The 25,181-nt window shown below is 39.4% G+C and overlaps 1 protein-coding gene across 3 annotated transcripts in view; it reads left to right on the top strand.

The window, feature by feature from the left end:
* Window positions 1–25,181, top strand: part of Dhrs4 (Dehydrogenase/reductase 4) — an 84,854-nt gene that overhangs the window by 37,521 nt on the left and 22,152 nt on the right. For all 3 annotated transcript variants that reach the window (XR_011017542.1, XM_067145950.2, XM_068225135.1), the window contains exons 3-5: window positions 7,453–7,708; window positions 11,967–12,113; window positions 20,391–20,525. Coding sequence is in view for 2 of the 3 variants with exons in the window: in XM_067145950.2 (XP_067002051.1) it covers window positions 7,453–7,708; window positions 11,967–12,113; window positions 20,391–20,525 (538 nt within the window). In the remaining variant the exon portion in view is untranslated. The remainder of the gene's footprint in view (window positions 1–7,452; window positions 7,709–11,966; window positions 12,114–20,390; window positions 20,526–25,181) is intronic.

Genomic DNA, 25,181 nt, shown 5'->3' with positions numbered 1-25,181 from the left:
GAAGTTAATAACGGGTCTTATGGGGACATCCGCCTTGTGAATCTTCGGTAACGCTTTCGCCGTAGGTAACTTGGGATTCATGATGATCAGTTTTGATTTTTCTACGTCATTAAACAAAAATAAAAAATTCTTAATTAAAGCTTTCAGCTCTCTTTGTATTCTATTGGTAGGATCTTTTTTTACTGCGTTAAAGTTATTATTAGTAAAGAAGAATTGTGCTTTATTTACGTAGTCACTTTTCTCCATAAGCACAGTAGCATTACCTTTATCTGCTTTAGTTACTATTAAATCGTTATCTTTAATTTTCTTTTTGAGATTGCGTATGTTGGTGACTTGTTCTTTATTGAGGTTGCCAGAACCGGTATGTTTCTGATCGAAAGATGAAAGTAACTTTCGCTTAACTTCATATCTAACCTCATTTTGAACGTCTGTAGGTAACCTATTAATCGCTAATTCAGATTCAGCCAACGTAATGATTAAATCGTCGTGGTTGAAGGACGTGTCCCAGTTATGTTTTGGTCCCTTATTTAATATCTTGAGGTCCTTAGGATCAAGGTCAACTTGACTGAGGTTCACTACCGGCGGGTGAAAAACGTTCGATTCCGCGTGATTCTGCGTGTTTGGGGTATTATGGGAAAAAGTCACCAACATACGCAATCTCAAAAAGAAAATTAAAGATAACGATTTAATAGTAACTAAAGCAGATAAAGGTAATGCTACTGTGGTTATGGAGAAAAGTGACTACGTAAATAAAGCACAATTCTTCTTTACTAATAATAACTTTAACGCAGTAAAAAAGATCCTACCAATAGAATACAAAGAGAGCTGAAAGCTTTAATTAAGAATTTTTTATTTTTGTTTAATGACGTAGAAAAATCAAAACTGATCATCATGAATCCCAAGTTACCTACGGCGAAAGCGTTACCGAAGATTCACAAGGCGGATGTCCCCATAAGACCCGTTATTAACTTCAGAAGTAGTCCGACGTATAAAATATCCCAATTTATTCACAATTTTCTTAAAACACATTATTCCTTTCAAGCTAACACGTCAGTTAAAAATTCCCTGGAATTCTGCAATAGAATAAAAAATCTCACGTTGCCGAAACATTACACCCTTCACTCTTTTGACATAGAAAATATGTACGCTAATGTACCCGTCAATAAAACCATCGAAATAGTAAAAAACAATATTTCCAAATTCAGTAAATTGACTATAGGGGAGATAGAAGAGTTTATTCAGATTCTCAAGTTTACATTAAATAATGGCTTCTTTACTTTTAACATCATCATATACCAACAGAAGGGGCTTCCTATGGGGTCACCGGCCTCGGGAATCCTCGCTGATATTTACATAGATTTCCTCGAATACACTCACATTATAGGTAAAATTAATGGGAACAAACATTGGACTCGGTATGTGGATGATACTTTTATTATCCTGGATTCTCACATTACTGACAGCAACACCGTTCTTGAATTACTTAATAACCTGGATCCACACATAAAGTTTACGATAGAATCCGAGAACAACAATTCCCTTAATTATCTCGATTTAACTATTACTCGCAATCAGAATAAAACCATTTCTTTTAATATTTACAGGAAGCCCACTCACACAGTAAACACAATCCATCAAACTTCTCTACACCCAGGGACACAGAAGAAGACAGCTTACAATAGTATGATTTTCAGAGCTCTTAATGTTCCTTTATCCCGTAAGAATTTTAGAAAGGAAATCAACACCACTTATGCAATAGCCGAAGGTAATGGTTTCAGTAAAGCTTTCGTGAATAAAATTCTCAATAAATTTAGAAATAAACCCAAGACCACCTTAGAAAAACAATCTTCCCATAAAGAGAAGTTCACCACATTTACCTTTAATAATAATAATAATAATAATAATATATATCCTATTTCAAACATCTTTAAAAAGCACAAGCTAAAAGTAGCTTTCAAGACCGTTCACACCAATACAAAAATGTTTTTTAATTCTCATACTGTCAACAGCAAAAAAAAAAAAAAAAAAAAATTTCTAACTCTGGAATATACAAATTAAAATGCCAATCATGTCCTTCAACGTATATTGGGCAAACAGGTCGCAGTTTCAATGTAAGATACTCCGAACATCTTAATGTCCTAAAGTATAATCGCTACTCAGCCATGAGCGAACATTGTAGAGAGAAAAATCATAAATACACAACAATTGATCAAGATTTAAAGATCCTGCATTACGAACAGAAAGGTCCCTTACTTAATATACTAGAGAATATATATATATATATATAGATAGATAGATATCGACCAATATAACAATCCCGTCTATAACTTAAATGAAATCAACGAAAAGAAAAATATTTTATTGGAAACCTTTGTCCCGCTCATCTGCGAACAGTTCATTAATAAAAAAGAGTTTCACTACCGACATTCTAGAACAAGACCCGCCCTTCCATCAACACCCCCCTTCCGCGAATCACAACGTCCCTCCCTCCCTGCCCCTCCCCCTCCATTACCCCTCCCAACCACATCGACACAGATACACAGTAAGCCACACACAGGCTTAGTTGTCAATGTGACTTGAGACCGACAAGGTCATCTCCATTCGAGACGACAACTTTTAGTTACAAGTAAGTCATATGAGTTTTCTTTTCGTACATCATTTTTAACTTGTTCTTCATCCACTCATATATTCCTTTTTTCTCATTACAGATGTTACACGTTTTATTCGTAGTATTGACGGTCTCACTACACTCCTCAGCACAGTGTTTTATTTAACAGTCAGCAAGATCTATTAGACGAGAGAACTTTGCACCTCAATGTGTTTTTAACTCATTAATCATGATCACTGTCACTTCACATCATTACGTTTTTTAATTTGTTTGTATATTATGTAATCATTGTTTTACTACTGAAGATGGCCTTGAGATTAGGCTGAAACATGTATAGACTTTGCTTCATCTAACAGATGACTTGAATTGTATTGATAGGAGGATTTTATAAATATTTTCTTTTGTAAAGATATAGTTGTTCCATGGTGATGTTCTTGGATCTGGCGGTATTACTTAAGGCGCTGGCTAAAACCTTGTTCCTATTCTGGTAATTACAGCCATCAGAAATTAAGGTAACCTTATTGGTTGGAGCTGGCAAATTGTCAATAAAATGAACTATGCAGGATGTAAATTCATTTGCACTTACACCACCATTGCCCTCCTGCCATACATAAAGTATAACATCACCGTTTCTTAGATCATGAATTGTGAAATTGTCTACTTGAAGTTTCTGTCTGTAGTATGTCTTGGATGCTTTCTTTTTCTTCTTGAAGGACGCAGGTACATCCTGCTTTTTCTGGGCACGTTTCTTCACTGGGCTGCCTTGACCATCGATGTCTGAATTATCTGCTCCCTTATCAGTAGAAGTTGAAATGTGTTTGTTGTTTCCATGGGCCCATCTCTTGTAACTGTCCTCACCAATTCTCAAAGTGTTTATGAAAAATGTTCGGCAAACACACACGTTCTCCATCAGGTTTACTTAAATATATATCATGGCCTGCGTTCTTTCTTTTGATGTCGCCTGTGGTTTCTTTGCGCCTCCTGAGAACATTCCTTGTGGTAACAAGCCCTCTGATGTATGACTTATTTTCAGCTCAGGATGGAATCTGCCAGAAATCTTTGAACAGTTTGCATCAGTGCTCCTCGTTGATTGTACTGCAAAGGAATGTCTTCTGTTTCTTCTTTATAAATTCTTTATTTTTGCATCTGTTACATAATTTTCTTGCCTCCTTTGTGATTATTAGAGATGGGAATTATAGGCACGAATAGGTTAGAATGCAAATGTATTTGAACAAGGCGCAAGTGTTTGTTACCCGCATGACGGTTCTGCGGTGAGATTTGCATAAATATTATCGATCTGAATTATCAAACCCCTAAAATTTATGCAACTCCCCGACATACCTGTAGAGCGGCTAGATTTCACTTGCACCTTGTTCAAATACGTTTGCATTCTAACCTATTCGTGCCTATAATTCCCATCTCTAGTAGCCTTTTGCTGTAAGCCTAAGTAAGGCTTGCCAAAGAGTCGATTTGAACATGAATTTTCTTTTGCTTTGTGGTTGAGTCTCTTCTTTGCGCCTACATTTTGTAAGTCAGGATTACCAACAGACATTTTGTACTGATCCAGCTCCTCACTCACAGTTTTCTTACCATTGTTAGATGTATCTTCAGTTTCTGTTGCCCCTCTTTCTTTATGAGAGTTCAGTATATCTTGGAGATCATCTTCTTCTACATTCCACTTAATGGAAGACATATTATGTAGATCTTCTAAATCTGAAAGAAATGTTTTAATATTAAAACCTAGTTTCTATCCTTTGTGTGGTTTTATTTGTCAATGTCATAGATTTTACACTAATTGCTTTGTACCCGTATTAGTTTATAAGTTTATAAGTAAAAGGCTTGTAAAACTTCAAACATACCTATTATGGGGCAGGCGATTTACATTGCCTCAACATTTCTTACTGTGCTGGTAAAGTCATTACCATACATCGCCGCTATGGATGCGGATAATTCTTCTAGATGTAACAGAAATGACAATTATTTTGTTAATAAATTTTAGAGGCCACGTGGCTCTTTGTTCACCAGTAATGCAACATTCATAATGAACATAGTTTCTATGATATCCATGCGTTTCAAATTGGGTGGTGTAATTCATATGTACCTGCTGCAGAACTTGTAAGATCCACCGCATCATCCAACATTTCTTCCATGGTAGGGATGTCATCATTTCCATAGCGATTTGTCTCTGTTGTGGGTTTCACAAATACGCCTATGGTGTATGTATGTTGGGTATTCAGCCCGAAGGCTAGTTGGATCCTCATCATCTAGCTGTCATAGATGGCCTAGGTGTCACTGAAGAGGCGTACTAGGGAAATGAGAAGTGAGGTAGTTTCCCGTTGCTTTCCTCACTGAGCCAGAAGTTGCTATTACATATCAGTCTGCCAAGCCCACTGAAATGCGTGCACCAACCAACCCTATGAGCGATGTTTTCACACCTTTCATAGCAGGGATTGGCTGCATAAGGAATGGCATTACTAGCATCACTCAAATCTCAGCCACTTTCATAGTGTCAAAGCCAAGGATAAGGCTGAGACAGGTCAATGAAAGTAACAAATTTATTCTAGCCCGTACCAGAAGACATAGTGCACTGTAAACACTACATCTTGCCAGCAAAGGCAAACACCTATGGTATATTAAAGAAAATAAAAGTTTCATACTACTGTCATCTTACAATCCATAGTAGTTGTTATGTAAATGTGTATACAGTTGTGATAGCCCTTGTGTTTTTGGTATTTTAAGATTTGCAATGCATCTTGTTTTCATCACTGTTTATTAATTGACTTACTTTTGTCTGATTGATCATCTTTTGTAGCTATCTCTAATGCCATTTGTAGAATCTTCTTTTCATGGTTGAACATTTCTTTTCACAATAAAGTTCCTGCAGCAATAACAGTAGAAACAGCAGAAAAAGACCCAACATCTACTTGGTCAATCTGGCATCATACAGAGCAAACAAGCCCTATAGAGTTGTCATTGTCGAGCAGAAGGCAGGAAAGTATAGCACTAATATGTTCAACTCAACCCATAGGAGATATTTCCCGGTAGCGTGAACAGTGTGTGCTATTGTGTAATACTCCTATTTGTCCTTCAAGCACATAGGAGATTTTCCCCATCAATAAAAATGCTAAGCCACATAGGAGGTACAATATTTTGTGGGATTTAACCCATTTAATATTTTCTTACACATTGGAGATTTTGCCACTTCGTAGTGGCAGCCATTCTGAATCTCTTGGTACTAAAATATCATTTTCACAAATTCTGATGCATAGGAGTTTTGTTTCTGGCATTGATGATCTTCAACATCCTTTGCCTTATTTTCATTGACTTTTAAGACACTGCGATGTAGAACACTTGATGCATCTGGTAAGGAAAAAGTAGGTCCCTCTTTCTCCAAAACAGAGACATTCCTTAGGTACCATAGTACTCGCATTGACACTGCACGACAGTCCATTGCTGTTGTATTCAACGTATCTATATTTTGACACAGTCAGAGTTGCACCTTTATGAGCACTGACCTTTGTTTTGAAGTGAGTTGTGTAGTCCAAAAGAACTTGCGACTCGCATTCTTTACCAGGGCACGATAATTTTGTGGCAAATGCATTCTCTCTAGCTTTCGATTTTCCTTCTTGATTAGTATAGACCCTGCAGGAAATGGACAGCTCGAGGAGCTGTCTGGGTTCATGCGCTGGCAGAAACAGTTAAAACAACCCCGACAGCTCCTTTTACACTCCTACTAGGCACCAAATCAGTGGAGCAGTAGAGTTTGTGCACTGGCAGATAGAACTTTTTCCTTAATGATAGTTTACAGGTTAGCACAAATAAGTAAAAAACAGTGGTGCTCAGTGTTTACAAATGTTGCAAATTGTAAGGCTTTGATAATAAAATTAGTTTTCAACTGTGCACTTAGAACTACAGTCGAAACCAGTTATAACGATTTCGAAGGGACTGTCAGTTAACGGCCGTTATAGGTGATAATCACACAAACCCAACTTTTTTTGTTGCTAAAAATCTATACATTTTAGGCTGCACACTTACACGGTTAATTAAAAGAATTTAAAGTTAAAACTTCCATAAACACAAGTGAAATAACTCCTGTATTTCAAATACAGTATTTGTGAACTGGGGCTGAGAGGATGTTTCCTTCTAATCTTTTCACGGTACGTACGGCAATAATATGCCAGAAAAATATGTAATAATAAGTGAGGAAGTAGCAGATGTTTTCCAAATTCGTATGTTTGTCATCACCAGATGGTTCGTTCCAAGCTATGTGTTATGCCATACTCTCATAACTTGTATACACCGGTTATCCCCCTCCCACATACGCACACCCACACACACACTGTCTCACATCATTATCATTCTCTGGTTTTCTCCACACACTTTCTTTCTGTTCTGTTCTATCCTGGTGTCTTCGTTGCATTTTATTTTATTAGTTTCTATTTATTTCTACTACCACATTCATCTCTGATTCGTCCTACGTCCTCTCTGTTACTTCTCACGCACACTCGTTGTGATAGAACATCTTAATTGGAGCTTAATGTTGTTGTCAGCTCCCGCTTGGAATACTAGTGCTGTGCCAGCATACAGCAAGCCACCTGGTGATGGATGAGTGTACCACTACCGCTCCAATGGTAAAGTGTCCTTAAATTCAGACCCTCATTATTGTAGAAGTTTTCCTCATGAAAAGTCGAGATTTTCTTCTGAAGACGCGGAGCAAAGTTCTCTGAGAAATATAGAGAGTTTTACCTTGTTTTCTTGACACAGCATACACCTAAAAGCCTATATCATGTCTGCTGTATAAAAACAGTTTCCTTCTGGTAATAGAGACATTTCTGTGATTGCAGTATTGGGCTTGCAATAGCCCGTCGCCTAGCTGTGGATGGAGCAAGTGTGGTTGTTAGCAGCCGCAAGGAGAAAAATGTGCAGAAGACAGTTAGTGACTTACAGAAGGAAGGTTTAACAGTTTCTGGAGTAGTATGTCATGTTGCTAATGCAGAACATCGCAAGAACTTGCTTAACGAAGCTATCTCCAAGTTTGGTGGAATTGATATATTGGTTTCCAATGCAGCAGTCAACCCAACAGTTGGGCATGTTCTTGAAGTAAGTTGCAAATCATGTAGAGGATTATGTTATAATATATGTATTCGATAGTATACAAGGGACATTTTATTTAATTAACTCTGTGTACTGTGATGGTGGTGATTATTGCTTTAAGGAGAAGTACAAATAGGCACCTGTACCTTTTAACACTAATCAGAGATAAAAGGGAAGAATTCCAACCCTTCAAAGAATGTAGTCATCAACATAGGGAAAGGAAGTGTGTGAGAATGAAAGACTCCCTGAGCCTTGCAAACCCAATTCCTTCAGGATCTGAAGAGAATGAGAACTCTTCTAGGAAGGTTGGATAGGAAATACAGAGGGGTCCAGAAAAATGTAGACTCTCTTGGATAGTTAATATCTTTGGAACAAAATGATATATCATAACAATTCTTGCATAGTAGCGTAGTCCATTGTTTTCTCAATAGATGATGGTCACGTGAATGGCGCGACAATCTTGGTGTGCGTTTTCCAGCAGATGACAGTGCTTCAGTGAATGCAGTAAGATTATCGTTTGAGCAATGCAAAGCCGTATTGAAGTGATATTGAAGGTACGAAAACATGATGGAGGTACAACAGCAATGGTGTAATATGTACAGAACTCAGCTACCAATAGTACAAAAATTTATCATATTTGAGGTAAATTTGAAGCCGACAGTACTGTTCAGGATGTGCATAAGAAAAGTTCTGGCTGACCAAAAACATCAACAAGTCCAGCTTCCAGTGCTGCTGTATTGCTATATTTTACTAGGTCACCTCAAAAATCTGTCAATCAGGGTGCACGTGAAAGTGGGGTAAGCCGATCACCCACACAACGAATTCTGAAAGCTGCGAAGTGTACATTCCAAATCGCTGTACACTATAAACGAGGATGACCCGGATCAAAGGATGGAGTACTGCGAGTGGTTTGAAGGCATGCTTCGCGAGGATGAACGGTTTGCAGGGATGGTTATCTTGTCTGACGAGGCACAATTCAAACTGAACGGTTCTGTAAACTGTGTACTGGGCTCCTGGGAATCCTCACATTCACGTGGACAAACATGTTAATCTACCCGGTGTTAATGTGTAGTGTGGTCTGTTATCGTGCGATTTGATTGGCCATTCTTCTTTGAAGGTACCTTAACTGGTGAGGTGTATCTTCATATGCTGTAAACATCAACTTTACCTGCCATCCAAGAGGTGTTTGGAAGTGAAAGATTTTTTGCTTGCCATCCGAGAGTTGTTTGGAAGTGAAAGATTTTTTGTACAACAAGATGGCGCTCTGCCACACTACCACAGATATGTCGGAGCCTACTTGGATGAAAATCTATCTGGACGATGGATAGGTCGAAGAGGACCTGTTGAGTACCCACCACAGTCTCCAGACCTTACACCTCTAGACTTCAACCTATGGGGGGCCCTTGAAAAATGAAGTTTATTGACAGAAGCCAGCTACACTGAACGAGCTACAAGAAACCGTCAAGGCGATCTGTGCAGCTATCACACCGGCAACACTGACAGCTGTAGTTCGGTCAGCAGTTCAGCTGTATCAACATTGTTTGGCTGCTAATGGAGGTCACTTTGAACACACAAAATAACCTTCCCCCCCATGCAAGAATTGTAATGGTATGTCATTTTGCTCTATTAATATTGACTATCAAAGAGTGTCTTGCATTTTTCTGGACCCCTCTATATAACTGAGGAATCTGACAAGTCAGACTTAGCTAGGGGTCATAGCTGTCGACCCATGCTCCCACCAGTCTCCTCTTATGACAAGCAGGGGATATCATGTACAGGGTCTCTCATATGAACCCAGACTGAGCACACAGTGTTTGTATACTGCGCTACGGCAGCTGTGTCGCGCGCAGCCACCCTGCTTTAAGCGTGTATACAATTTTACATGAAATCTTACCTTATAAAAAATGCTGAAAGTGATGTCTTATTCGAGGATTTGTTTGATACACTTTTTCTTTCAGTTTGCCCCACAGGTAAAAATCGCACACTGCATTTACTGTAGTCTTGAAAAAAATAGGCCCGATTATTCATCTTGCACTAACAGCACACCAAACGCCAATCTTCCTATCATAATGAGGGACTTCATAAACACCATTAGGTACCGGGCGAGTTGGCTGTGCGCATAGAGGCGCTCGGCTGTGAGCTTGCATCCGGGAGATAGTAGGTTCGAATCCCACTGTCGGCAGCCTGAAGATGGTTTGCCGTGGTTTCCCATTTTCACACCAGGCAAATGCTGGGGCTGTACCTTAATTAAGGCCACGGCCTGTTCCTTTCAACTCCTAGGCCTTTCCTATCCCATCGTCGCCATAAGACCTATCTGTGTCGATGCGACGTAAAGCCACTAGCAAAAAAAAACAAACACCATTAGGATTTTCTGAACACAATTGCGAGAGTTATGACTGTTCACACGACCATTAAGATGAAACCAGGCCTAATCTGAAAAGAACACAAGCTGTGGGTCGAATGAACGTTTATTCAATGATGCAAGATGCCACTCACAATACCTCACTCTTGTGGCTGGATCATCAGGTTTCAAACATTGTTAAAACTGTTCTTGTGCGTGCATGTTTTTATTGAACACTGAGCCAGTAGTTTCAAATTTGTTTACAATTACGTGGATCTGAGCTCATGAAGGTGGCACTTCACCAGGAAATTGCTGAACAAATGCATCACGTACACGTCAAGCCAACTCGTACTTAAAATAACTTTTACAAATGAAAATAACTTGTTTCACCATGTTAACAGCTGAAATTCAAACTGGCAACTGGTACGTCGAACAGGTGCATTCTGCCTGCAAGGTCAAGAACTGTGCGCGCGCCTCCCTTATTGCTGCTTAAGTCTCGGAGAGTAAAATGCTGCTGGACGGTCTGGGTTTATATGAGAGACTCTGTATGTATTCTACTGTTCCCAACCCAGAGAAATGGCCAGTCCTGTATGAAAGCTCTTCAGCTGTCACAGCTACCAGGGTCAACACATATGCAAGCCTTCACATCAACTTCAAGGCTCATGTGTCTGTGGAAGAGGTAGGGGTATGAGCTTACCAAGGAACTGAAGGCTAGATGTTGGTTGCTTGCCAGCAGTGCACTCTATCTCTGGTCTTTTATTGCTAGCGATGTAGTTACTTCCTACAAATGGTTGCCAGCTGCAACTATAGAACTTTGAAGTGGTGCGGGTGGCATTTTGTTAGTGATACTGGTCTGCGCACGTCCTGGCTAGTGACAAAACCCATTGGTCTTGAATTACATAGAACAGAGCCTGTAGGATGCTAAACGGTTTATTGTGTCACCTATTCAATACATTATAATATAATATAATATAATATAATATAATATAATATAATATAATATAATATAATATAATATAATATAATATAATATAATATAATATACATTATAATGTATTGAATAGGTGACACAATAAACCCTTTAGCATCCTACATTCGGTATCTTCAATGTGGATTAACAATGATATTTATCACCTAGAACAGAGCCTGTCGAAGGGAGCGTGGCCCGCTCTGCGCTGTATCATGTCAGACCATTGGTCTGATAGCAAAGAAATTGTTTAGGAGTTTTTATTGTGCAGTAGTTGGTAATGTAATCTATTGGTATTGAATTGTAGAAGTGATGCCCTATAACATGAATTTCAGGCAGTGGTAATAGCCACAGGAGGTACAGAAAATGTTGCGTGATTCATAATATTATGGTATAAAAATAACTGTATTTCGTGGGATGGGTTGGTGGAATCCTGGCATTTCACTGCACTCTCCGTCCGACTCGTTGGCTGAATGGTCAGCGTACTGGCCTTCAGTTTAGAGGGTCCTGGGTTCGATTCCCAGCCGGATTAGGATTTTAACCTTAATTGGTTAATTCCAGTGGCTCGGGGGCTGGGTGTGTGTGGCATATTCAACATTAGAAATCATCCTAGGTAAGGCCCTCATCTTCACAGACATGCAGGTCACCTAATAGGCCGTCTACTAGAAAAAGACCTGCACCAGGCCTCTCCGGAGGCCATATGCCATTATTATTATTACTTCACTCTTCTATGGATAATACGAGGCGAAATTTGCATTATTTTACCATTTGCTGTAATGTCTTTTGCACTGAGGGTCCCTTACCAAACTTCCGTCGAGGGTCGGTACTCAGGAGAGGTCACTCTGCTTATAAGAGGATAATTTATCATGTTGAGTGTGTGGATAAATCCATTTTTGGTTAATTAATTAATTAATTTTTGTTGTAATCTTATTTTATAGCCTATTTTTTCCTTCTAGTGCGAAGAATCATCGTGGGATAAGATTTTTGACGTGAATGTCAAATCAGCATACATGCTGTCTAAGGAAGTTCTTCCACATCTTCGCAAACGAGGTGGTGGTTCCATTGTGTACATATCATCCATCGGAGGATTCCATCCATTTGAAGTGAGTCATCAGTGGTTGTTCTGAAGTAATAAACTGTACTTTTCTTAACACTTCGAAGTAGATGTAAACAAAAATACATTTAAGGCATGTGGCAGTTATAAAAAAAATACATTCATTTATATATTGTGAACATAGCAGCTCATGGGTCCCAATTACAGTGTTCAGAGCAATTGTTACATATTATATGTAAAATATTAGCTAGAATATTTTTCAAAATACTCTCCATTAGCATGTATACATTTTTCCATTCTCTGAAACCACTTAGAAAACGTTTCAGTCCAAGCTTCTTTCGGAATGTCACTTAGTGCACTCTCGTACGCTGCAATGGCCTCTTCATCTGACGAAAACCGCTGCCCGCGTATTTTTACCTTTGTCTTAGGGAACAGAAAGAAGTCACATGGGGCCAGGTCAGGTTGATATTGGGCATGAGGTAACACTCGCACTTTTTCCCTTTCCGAAAAGTCCATTGTTCTGGAAGCCCTGTGTGCAGATGCATTGTCGTGATGCAGCAGAAGGTGCCCACTCTTGGACTTTAGGTGCTGTGACCTCCAAGTGGCAAGGACTTTGGGAAGACAGTCATTCACATACCATTCAGCATTGACTGTACGACGTGTGTCCAATGTCACAGAGGTGAGATGCCCCATTTTCGTAAAAAAGTTGCCACCATCTTCTTTCCGGAGCTCCGACTTCGTCGAACTTTTGTGGGTGGTTCCTCCTCTGAAAAGCACCACACAGAAGACTGTCTCTTCGTTTCAGGGTCATAATGGTAGACCCATGTTTCATCACCTGTGACGATATTGTAGGTGTCATCGGACTGCCCTCCATTTAATTTTTCTAGCATGAAATGACACCAGTCCACTCTCTCCTCCTTTTGGCTTTCTGTCAGGAAATGTGGCACCCAATGGGCACATCTCTTGGCAAGGCCTAAATAATCATGAACAATGGTCTGCGCTGCTCTTGACCCAATATTTAAGGTCCCTTCAATGTCACAAAATGTAAAATGTGGATCTGCTTTGATCATTTCCCTCACAGCATCAATGTTTTCTTGAAACACAGCTGTTGCTGGGCGACCGGGACGAGGTTCATCTTCAATTGACTGCCGACCCCTTGAAAACTCGCGAAACCAATTTCCAACTGTGGCTCTAGAAGTGGCAGCCTCACCAAAAACGCGCAGCAAAGAAGAATGGCATTCTTCGGCACTTAATTTCTTTTTATAATCATAAAAAAATATTGCTCGAAAATAGCGGCGCGACAGATCCATCTTGTACCATGTCTGACTCAGCAATGCCTGTGTTTCCTTCCCTCGCTGTGGAGGAACTACTGCTAGGAGGGGTTGCGTGCGCATGTTCCAAGGTCGACAAACATCACTTTTTCAAATAAAAATAATCTCATTGTCCTCAGAATTATGGTTTACGCACTGCTAAAATCTTTCGGCATAATCTTCGTACAGTAAAACCTCGTTTAAACTTTTCTGCAGGGGCAAGGAAAAAGAACATGTTAAGTGAAAAATATGTACTACTGAATACAGGGATATGGAAACACTAGATACAATTTTTTCCGATATGGTTGCATTTTACATCGTGTATCCACAGGTACAGTGAAAACTATATCTACCATTTCTAAAGATAAGAGGAGAATATTAAAAGATGTGAAAAACATGAGAGAACAAATATGAAAATCTTTTCTCCTCAGGATTATAAAATAACAATTTGTAAAATAACAAAAGTGCACTGAAAGGTGTGGAAAACACGAGAGAATAAATATGAAAACCTTTTCTGCTGGGGATTATAAAATAAAAACAGTGCACTGAAAGGTGTGAAGAACACCAGACAACAAATATGAAAACATTTGTACGAGGGTCCATGAAAACAGGGATATGGGAACACTAGATTGCAGATCACACTCTTTCTAAAACAAATGTTACTTGAAGTCTTTTATTTCGGACCAGAGGGTTATTAAACATTATTTTCTGTTCACACTCTTAGACAATGAATTGGAGGTTACTCTCAGCCTCGACTGTGTGACTGCGACTTGGCCGCCATTTTAAATCCGACAAAACTTTGATTCAACCAACTTAAATGATCAAGTCGAAGTAAGTTTCAACATTCGCTCTACCTCTGCGCGCTAAACGATGTGATAAGCCGGTGCCAGTCCACTTTCTGATAGATTTTAATTTTGTCTTCATTTTAAGGAATTTCACGACTTTTTCTGAATCCATAACTAGGCTGTCTCAAGACAAATACGCATCACGCTAGTCAACTTCACACGATTATGTTCCTAATCCATATGTATAGAGCGTTCCAACCTTAAATTGCAGTACAGCTTAGATGGAGCGCGCTGTTGCGAAATCGACTTGTGAAAATCACGCTTGAGTGTGACTCAAACAGGGCGCCACAGTCCCACATTTTTCGTTTGTAATTTTGTAATTTTAAGTGTATTCATTCATACATTGATATTTGTAGGATGGTAAAATAAATACAACATACCTTAATCACTGGCGTTGCTCTCAGGCATTGGACGTACACCTATCATTTCTGCAAGGCCTGATGTTCCCGCTTTGGATGAACCGGGTTCGGGAGATGAACTTGAGGATGATGCGGACGATGAAGAAAGTCGTATTAAAAACTTTTCATCGTCGACATCGTCCTGTAATTTGTCTGCTTTCCACAAATCTCTTTCATTTTTCTTTACTTCGTTCACGTAATTTGCCCAATTGTCTTATGTTTTTATGGCATAAAAATGTTAGTTCAGCATTTGGAACAAAACCATGTTCATTACCCTCGTGGACTAAGGCAAATCACGGTCCTCGGCTTTTCGGTGGCCTAAGTCCCGAATTCACCCCTTCAATGGCGACCTGCCGTGCACTTTTCACTGTCGTATCCTTCCATTCTTTTGTCACTGTCTGCCCAATATTTACCCACGATTCAACTGTGTAAATTATAGCTTTATTTTGTGCCCTCAAACGTTTTATCTCCCTGAGATATCTGTGCCTCCAATTAATAATTTCATCGGTTTCAGTTAAAGCTGCTTTATTACCCCGTCTTAAATAACGGAAGCCTATATCATGTAAGAACGTAGTTTTGGAAAATCGTGGCAAAGAATCTTCTCCATTTACCCGACTCAAAATCACGTTCAATGTCGGTGGTATGTTAGCAAATAAAAGAGAGTGAACCACCCGACGCACTTCACTTCGCACAATTTCATCATATTTAATTTTCCTTGCATTTTTCTGCCGGCATTCTCTTTTTTTTTTTTTTTTTTTTTTTGCGGAAGTTCGCAAAGGACCATGTGGGTGTTCCTTCCTTATAATATAGATTGTTCTTTCGGAACAATCTGTAGCTTTAGCTGTTTCACTGACTGCGCTGCTCATATTCATAGTCTTAAAAAATAATCCAGGACACTCATTATAATATTGCGTTCTTTTCCCCCGAGTTTACATACGGAACGTTTCTTTTTAATTTGACGATCCATTGTACATCCTTCTGCACTTTTTCTTCGAACTAAGAACCCCCGCACGAGCACGAACTGACAACTACACAGACTACACAAACACAACAAACACAATCCACTTGTCCTCAAGAACTATACATTTATCACTGATTTTTTCCGGCCCCATGGCTTAAATGATTAGCGTGCTGGCCTTTGGTCCAGAGGGTGCCGGGTTCGATTCCCGGCCGGGTCGAGCATTTTAACCTTCACTGGTTAATTCCAATGGCTCGGGGGCTGGGTGTGTGTGCTGTCTTCAGCATTTGAATTCATCACAGGTAGGGTCCCATTCTTATAGACGCGCAGGTCGCCTATGCGGCGTCAACTCGAAAGACCTGCACTCGGTCTCTTCGGAGATCACACGCCATTAAATATTATATATATTACTGATCTTTATTTAATCAATCTTATAATACTGATTAAATGAACACCACTGCACATGGCTGTCAGTATATTTAAAAGCTCAGCCAGCCGAGTCACTCATGAAACGTAAACAAACGAGACGTTCTTCCTGTCATAAATTAAGAGATAACGAGTTAAGGACTTGAGGTATGTTTTAAAAATAACTTCCATATCCGAAGACCGTTTGCTTTGCTTTAATCACGCCATGATCCTTCTGCACTTTTTCTTCGAAATTAGATCCCCACGCACGAGCACAAACTCACGAATCACACAAACGAAATACACTTTCCCTCAAGAATTGTACATATGTCACTGATATGTATTTAATCACTATTATACATATTACTGACGAAATGAGCACTGCACTGCATGCGACTGTCTGGAAATGTTAAAAGTGCATGTTTGGGAGATCACTACCGGTACTTCCGCCAGCCAGACAGCCAGCCGAGTCACGCGTGAAACCAAAATTCAAAGAGATATTCTTCCAGTCACAAATTAAGAACTAAGCAAGATAAGAACTTCGGGGTTGTTTTAAAAGTAACTTTCATATCTGAAGACCATTTGCCTCGCTTTGACCCCCCATGCAAATTCAATAGGAAAGACGCTGGTCAGCGACTGACTTTTTCGTGCCTGCACATAAAATTCCCTGAACATGACTGAAAATAAACGCATATACTGCAATTTGTAATCATTTAAATTTTAAAATAAACTTATCTACATCGAGCTAGAATGTTTCTTTACCAGCAGTGAAAAGATTAGGAAAATTATGAATATAAAATAGGAGTTATGACATGATATGTTCTATGCAATGAAGATTTTGCATATGGCTAAACTTTCTCTTATATTACCATTTTCATACTAAATTATTTTTTTTACATTTTATTGTTAACGGCATCAGATGCGCCTTGAAATTCTGTACATAACACGATATTACCCATTTTAACCGATGACATTCTGATTTACGGATATCTGGCAAACCTGCTGCATTAGAGTAGGACAGCGCTACCCGCAAAACATGGGAGAAGGAAAGAGACGGAATTATCCCATTACTGCTGTACTGCAATTTAAGGTTGGAATGCTCTATAGGCTGTCAGGCGACAAATATTTGCTACCCTTCACTGTACCATTCAGCTCAAAATAAATTTCTAATTTCTGAATGGAATGCGAAATACAAGCACAAACAGAGTCGCTGTGTTATTCAGCAATCTCGCTGTTAACTGGCAAGCAAAACTGAACGTTCCTGAGGCTAATGGCTTGCTCCCCGAAGGTGTAACTAATCCTGTGAAGTTCAGGATTTGAAGGCCTTTTCCCATTATCACGCAACTGTGGTGAGGGCTCTTTCTTACCTGAGTTGGAAATAATGTTCCTTTCACGAGGGATGACAAATAACCTTTTTCAGCGCTAGGAAAAATGTGATTGTACTAAGCGGTAATAGCAAAAATTCATGATGCGATAAGTGAGGTAGTTTTATATACATTTAATACGATGAGAATAGGGACTTTGAATTTACGACGTACTAAGGGAAACATTAATGAGGAATGCACTAACAAGGTTTTACTGTATTACATCACAGTACTAATTAATAATTAATATAATACTTAAAACAATTATTGTAACAGGATATTTCATTTGGGGTATAATAATTATTCCTGATCCTTTCAATATCAGCACTTTTAAATCTTTATTGTTCTTATGTTTATACAGTCTTTGGTTTGTCAGATAATACATTTTATCCTCGACGATGCCGAGGTATAAATATTATATGCCAGCAAACTGAATCTTAATGTGGCTCATTATAGTTCAAGTTTCATTATGATACAGGACTCGACCAATCAGAGTTCAGATTTTCATTATGATACAGGTTCTTGACCAATCAGAGTTGATATTTTCATTATGATACAACTGTTTGACCAGTTAGGTAAGGATAGCATCGCACCTGCGCTCAATGCACTAGCTTCGCACTTGTTTCCAAATTCAACCATATCAGACTCACATATTAACATCAGTGCACATTCTACTTCCAATATTCCACAATCACACGGCACATTCCCGCGAATTCACTTCACCAACTGCACAATAAACAATTTGTATTTGAAATGAAGTTATCTTCTATCAAAGCTTTGAGAAGCTCTGCATTCTGTTCATTAAACTCAACTGTCAAGCGACATCTCGACAGAAGTTTATGAATATTTAAAAAATAGTTATAATTATCGTTGAGCATAAACAGTCATGTGCAACTCACCTTTAATGGTAATTAAGACACGAGTATGTTTATAAAACGAGCAAAGCGAGTTTTATAATTTCCATACGAGTATCTTAATTATTGCCATTATACGCTTGTTGAATAATGTACTATTAACGTATTTTCTGAGTATGAATGTGATATTTTCTAAAAGTATCTGAAGCCACCTCTTTTCAGTTTCGACTCAGTTAATTTATAACTGTTAGATTCTTCAGTCTGCCGAAACCAATTTGGAATAAATAAATTTATAAACTATGTGAAAAAGAAACAACAACAATAATAACGTTACTGTTTTTACATTCCTCTAAACTACCTTTGACAGTTTTCGGAGACAGCGAGGTGCCAAAATTTAGCCCTGCAGGATTTCTTTTATGTGCCAATAAATCTATCGGCACCTTCAAATACTACCAGACTGAACTAGGATCGAACCTGCCAAGTTGGGGTCAGAAGACCAGTGCCTTAACCCTCTGAGCCACTCAGCCTGACTAGAAACAATTAAAATATAATGACATGTTTTATGTTTCATTCATGAAAGAACATCATCAGATTCTATCAAATCACAATATATTTGGAAATGTATAAATGTTTTTTTATTTGTGTTTAAATACTGTACTTATGAACCCGAAAGTCTGGAACTTAAACCATTTTAAAAACCACTTTTGTGTTTAATGGCCTCTTAGATAACAAAATATGACAAATCTGCAAAAATAATATTTTAGGTGGGACAGGGCATACTTTTGGCTATGGGGGCCATTGTGGTTCTCTGGTGAGAGGAGGAGATTTTGACATTAACCTCATTTCCTTTCTGTCCAGTTTGATCGTAAGGGGCAAAAGACAACATACCTGTAAAACGGTATTTTCGGAATATTTTGGAGGAGGGTTCCAGTGTTATTGTTTTTTGTATCATATATGATACGTCTGGGACTATACAACGTTTTGACGTTCACGCTGTGCAACTACCTGTACCTTTCAATAGAAGAAGACACAACAATTAAAAATATAAAATGCAGAATGTATCATGTATGATACAAAAGGTCACCACAAGTTATGCTAATTGTCAGAGCCAGAAAAAGATAAAACACATGACTCATCATACAGGGTCTCTCATATAAACTCAGACTGAACGCACAATGTTTGTACTACGGCAGCTGCCTCAGCCGAAATTAAGTCATGCATGATTGCCCTGCTTTAAGCGTGTATACAATCTTATATGAAAGCTTACCTTGTAAAAGATGCTGGAAGTGTCGTCCTTCTTGGGTTATACGGGTATTGAATCTGGTAACCACATTCTGGCTGGCTGATGCGAGTGAGTTCTGCCACTGTAATGATTCTGATTTCATTCGCATTGTTTTCTTTCATTTCCTTCATTGGGTGAAGATTTGTTTGTTACACTTTTTCTTTTAGTTTACCCCATAAGTAAAAATCACACACTGTTGGATCTGGAGAACGAGGGGGAAATAGACCAGCACTGATCACTCTGTTTGCAGACACTTTCGAGATTGTAAGAAGGGAATCTTCTGCTGTATGAGCAGGGGCTGAATCTTGTTGAAACCACCCACGCAATTTTCCTTCTTCTTCTGTTAACTGATGCAAGAACGGCGTCAAAATGTCATCTTAGTACCTCTCTGCATTTAGTGTCGTCTCAAAAAATATAGGGCCAATTATTCGTCTTGCACCAACAACACGCCAAACACCAATCTTCCTATCATAATGAGGGACTGCATAAACACCATTAGGATCTTCTGCACACCAATAGCGAGAGTTATGACTGTTGACGCGGCCATTAAGATGAAACCAGAACTTTTACATACGAAAATACAGTGTTGCAATGATAACTGTCTCACCATGTTAACAGCTGAGATTCAGACTGGCGACTGATGTTTGCCAGGTCGAACACGAGCATTGTGAAGTCAAGAACTATGCGCGCGCCTCCCATACTGCAGCTGCCATAGTGTAGAGCATTTGGTCTGGGTTTATACAAGAAACCCTGTATATGATATGTAGTGTCGCTAGAAGATAAAATAATGAATGTAATGCATGTAATGTGTTGCATTTTAATGTAGTTTGTCTTGTGAATGCTATGTAGGGTCTTTATAACCACAGCAACTTATTACTGGGAATTGACAGAGGAATGAAATACTTTCCAGCTTCTAGGTGCTTATTCTGTCAGTAAGACTGCTCTTCTGGGACTTACAAAAGCTGCTGCTCAAGGCCTAGCCACTGAGAATATCAGAGTGAACTGTGTTGCTCCAGGCATTGTGGAGACAAGATTTTCAAGTGCTGTAAGTATTTTCTTGGTGATCTTTTGCATACTGAAATTTTTGATAGGGAAATAAAATGAACAAACAAATGAAGTACTGCTGCTAGAGTTATTTATTTACATGAAACATTTATCTTGCTTTGTAATTAGAAATAATAGAAAAGTTGAAATTTTCACATCATTTTATTTATTTATTTCTGTTTTAATTTGCACAATTTATAGCAATTATCAAAATAAGAGATTTATCATTTGCAATGTCATTTGTTTTGTTGTTACAAGAGACTAGGATGGCGTTGAAGTAAAAAAGTTTAAGTTCGTAAATTGTACGAAGTAAAGAATGTCAATTTCACTGCTCTGAAGTATGTTTTCAAAAGGCGATCAGCATTCCTGGATTAAAATTGAGGTTGCCTAGGGCAAAAATGCATCAGAATGTTATCGAGGATTATGTGAAGTCTGTGGCGAGAATGCATCACCGTATAGGACGGTTGCACAATGGGTCAAGGCGTTTTGTGTGGGTCGGAATGAGACTGCGGATTTTGCGCCGGACAAGTCGGCCATCCATTCCGCAACATCAAATTTATATCATGAGTGCTCTCATTTCCGTAGACCATTAGTGGACTGTTTGGGAATTATCCGTAGAGAGTGGTTTCAGTCATCAAGCGGTGTGGCTCGTACTGACAAAATATCTTAACTTGAAGAAAATTGTGTCCTTTAGGGATTAACATCAACTCACTGACGCACAGAAGTGGCACTGGTATGCATTGGCTAGCATCCACCTGGACAGATCCTGCAGTGAAGGAGATTCATTCTGCAGTATATTGTTGCCATTGATGACACGTGTGCATGAGCCTGAATTTATGTGTCAGTCGAATGAATGGCCTTACCCAGGTTTGTCACATTCACAGAAATTTCGACAAGAACCCAGTCGGGTGAAGTTTATGCTGATTGTGCCATACATCTACGAGGGTGTTATTCTTATGCATGCTTTGTCTGAGGGACAAACCGTCAACGGTGACTACTATTGCTGATTTCTGGAGCGACATCTGGGTCTGGCTATGCAGCGCAAATGTTTCACGTTTTTCGCAAGACGATTGCCTATCATGTCGCAAACAATGTCGAGCTCTTATTGCTACGGTGGCAGGTTGCGTTGGAAGGTCTTGGAATACCCTCTATACTCACCAGACATGAGTCCTTGTGACTTCAACCTGTTTCTGAAGCTGCAGCAACCCCTCTGAGGCCACCGATTTCCTGACGTGGTATCTGTACCCCAGAAATCTGAAAAATAAGTATGAATAATGGATCCCTGACCTCATTTAAAGCAATTTTATGTTGCATAGGCCGTTTTCATTGTTTCAATCATATTTTGCTCATTTTTGCTTAAATTGAGGTGTCGTTCTTTACAAGGTACAGGTCATCTGCATCAAGTATCGTAAGTGCGACCAGTATCCAGTAATCGGGAGATAGTAGGTTCGAACCCCACTATCGGCAGCCCTGAAGATGGTTTTCCGTGGTTTCCCATTTTCACACCAGGCAAATGCTGGGGCTGTACATTAATTAAGGCCACGGCCACTTCCTTCCCACTCCTAGCCCTTTCCTGTCCCATCGTCGCCATAAGACCTATCTGTGTCGGTGCGACTTAAAGCAGCTAGCATGGAGTAACGAACGCAGGATTTCTAAATACAGTACTGTAGTAGACATACTTTTCTTTCTTATCATGCAATAGACAGGTAGCAGGTTTAGAAGACCTGATTCTGAGAAAGAGCTGCTGTGCAAACATCTCGTTGAGGAGGATGTTACATCATTTAGCTCTGAAGCAAGTAGCAAACAAGGAAATTCCATGTATTCTCTCACTCAGTTTATACTTGACCGGCCCAGTTACAACCCTCTTCCCCTTTCACCACCAACAAATTTCATCAGATTGGTCACTCTTTTATGATTACTACAGTGAATTCTATTATACCTAATGTGAAGCGTAGTGAAGTTGTCAAATTAAGAAATTATGTGAAAGAGTTTGGTGAAGAGATCCTCAGTACTGATGGAACTATTCTATTTGGTGAAGCGTCACTGAAGTTAAGGTAGCAGCAGCAAAGCGATTTAATGGGAATCCATATTGAAAGTTTTAACATACTGTAGCTCTGTCAGTTTGCATGATTTAATCTGTGTGCTGTATTATCACTAATCATTTTTTGGTACTTAAGATGCTTAATGTTAGTAATACTCATATAATTTGCTTCCTACAGTAAAACCTCGATTATCCGTCCCTCGATTAACCGTTCTGCGGATTATCTTTTAAAGATAGAAATTTCATAATGTTCCGCAATAGGTTGAACCACTTTATTTCTTGTTTTAAATTTAACTGCGGATAATCTGTCGCCAAAAAAAAATTAATCTCGATTCTTTTAAAAGCAATGTACAGTTGCTCCAAACCTGAATGAGTGTACTCTTGATGTCAATAATAATAATAATAATAATAATAATAATAATAATAAGGTAGCAGGTAGGGACCCTCTTCGGAGGCAGCCCTACCCAGGGAGTGGCGCCCCTGCCTATGCAAGTCCCAGTCACACTGACCCGGTGTGTATCATCTGGTAAGGGTCCCAGCTCAGAGTTACGAGTGAAGACCTCAACGGAATCTACAGCGGAGAAGTTGAACTTCGGAACGGTGGAGATTGCGGAAGAGGCAGCCCAGTACTCAGGGAATTGTATGAGTACACTATTTATCAGCAGCGTCTGTCTCCCATGTTGGGGGCGGCTGCAAGGTGCTCGGTCAACGGTCTCGAAGGCGGAAGAGGAATCTTAACTCCCAACGGCAATGAGAGCGGAAGAACCTAGTGGAGTAAACCACGAAAAAATAATCATTTCGGACTAACAATCCGATCTTACTTTGGAAGCTAATTCCTTCCTTCACAAATCACAACTTCATTCGCAAGATGGAAATGTCGCTGAAAGAAAGCACTACCCCAGGTGGCAGCTCGGCAGAGAAATCCACCATTGCACTATGCAATGCAACGGGACCTAGGATTTTGGGGAGTCCCAACATCTGCGAGAAAGACGAGTCGGAGCGTCTTGAATCACCTTCCAAACTCAAATTCAAGAAGAACTATTTCATTGGAACAATAAACGTCAACTCACTTACCAGAGTCGGAAAACAAAAAGAACTAGAAAAGCTTCTGGAAAAAAATCAAATCGAGATCCTAGCTGTACAAGAGACAAGATTCCTGGAAGAAAACATCATAGACATCAACCAATACAGAATATTCAAAGGAAAGCCGGCGATTAGAACAACCACCAACATGCCTCTGCTCGGAACCTGCTTCTACGTAAACAAGAAGATAGTAAACAATGTCACAGACTTCACATCAAAATCTGAAAGATTGTCTCTACTAACTATTAAATGCAAGAATAAGAGGTACACTCTCATCAACTGTTACGCCCCGATCAACGAAGACAACAAGAAGAACCCACAGAAAGTTGATGACTTCTGGGATCTTCTGGAAACTGAAATCACCCGGATACCCAAGAGCAACGTAAAAATCCTGCTGGGAGACTTCAACGCACAGATTGGGAAGGAACGAAAGTACAGAGACATCGTAGGGGAATATCCAGCACATAAGAGGACAAACAAGAATGGGGAAAGGCTCGTTGGACTCTGCAAAGCTTTTCAGTTGAAACTTATGTCAACACACTTCAAGAAACTCCCGAGAAAATCAAAGACATGGGTATCTCCGAATCCCGAACTAGGGGAATTCCAATTGGATCACGTAGCGATAACAAGGAAAAACTCAAAGGAGGTGATGAACGTCAAAGTGATTAGGAACGGTGAATTCGATTCATACCACTATCTCTCCAAAGTTAAAATCTGTTTTCTCCCAATAGGACAAAAGGGAGACCCACCTAAAATAATCAGATACAACACAAACAAAATGAACATCACTGAGGACATCATTAGAAACTTCAGGGACGAAATCCGGACCAGCATAAAGGGGAACTGGCAAGAACTATGCACAGGAATCAATGAAGCCGCAAAGAAAACATCCGGACAGGCTAGGAGGAAAAGAGAAATATGGTGGAATGAAGAGTGCGAGGAAGCTCTCAGGGAGAGGTCCGAGAAATGGAGAAAATGGAAATGCTCCAGAGGAAAGGAACAAATGGAACAATTCAGGCAACAGAGGAAAGAAACATCCAGGATATTTCGAAGGACTAAACGATCATTTGAAAGAGCTCAACTGGAAGAGATCCAGACCGACTTTGTCAAGAACAATTCCAGAGACTTTTATCAGATCTTCAAGAGAAAACTCAAAGGATACCAAGCGCTAAGTTTGAGCTTCAGAAACGAACAGGGTAAAATCGGACTGAACAACCAAGAAAACTGTGAGATATTAGCCAGATACTTCCACACTCTCTTGAATTGTCCTTCCCCAACCTCTAAACTAGAATTTCCAGACATACCAGAGAACTCAGAAGATGACGAACCACCAACAAAGGATGAAGTCAAGGAAGCTCTTGAAAACCTCAAAAACAACAGGGCAAGTGGAGAGGACTCAATAACGGCAGAAATGCTGAAATGGGCAGAACCGGAAATCTTAGATGATCTTCACCAAATCATCAAGGAAATCTGGGAGAAGGAGACAATCCCAGAAGAATGGAAAACAGCACTTATCCATCCGCTGCATAAGAA

The sequence above is a fragment of the Anabrus simplex genome, chromosome 1, assembly GCF_040414725.1.
Source record: "Anabrus simplex isolate iqAnaSimp1 chromosome 1, ASM4041472v1, whole genome shotgun sequence".
In the NCBI taxonomy this organism is placed as follows: Eukaryota; Metazoa; Arthropoda; class Insecta; order Orthoptera; family Tettigoniidae; genus Anabrus; species Anabrus simplex.
Note: the sequence above shows the minus strand (reverse complement) of the source record. Positions and strands in the feature narration are given on the sequence as shown.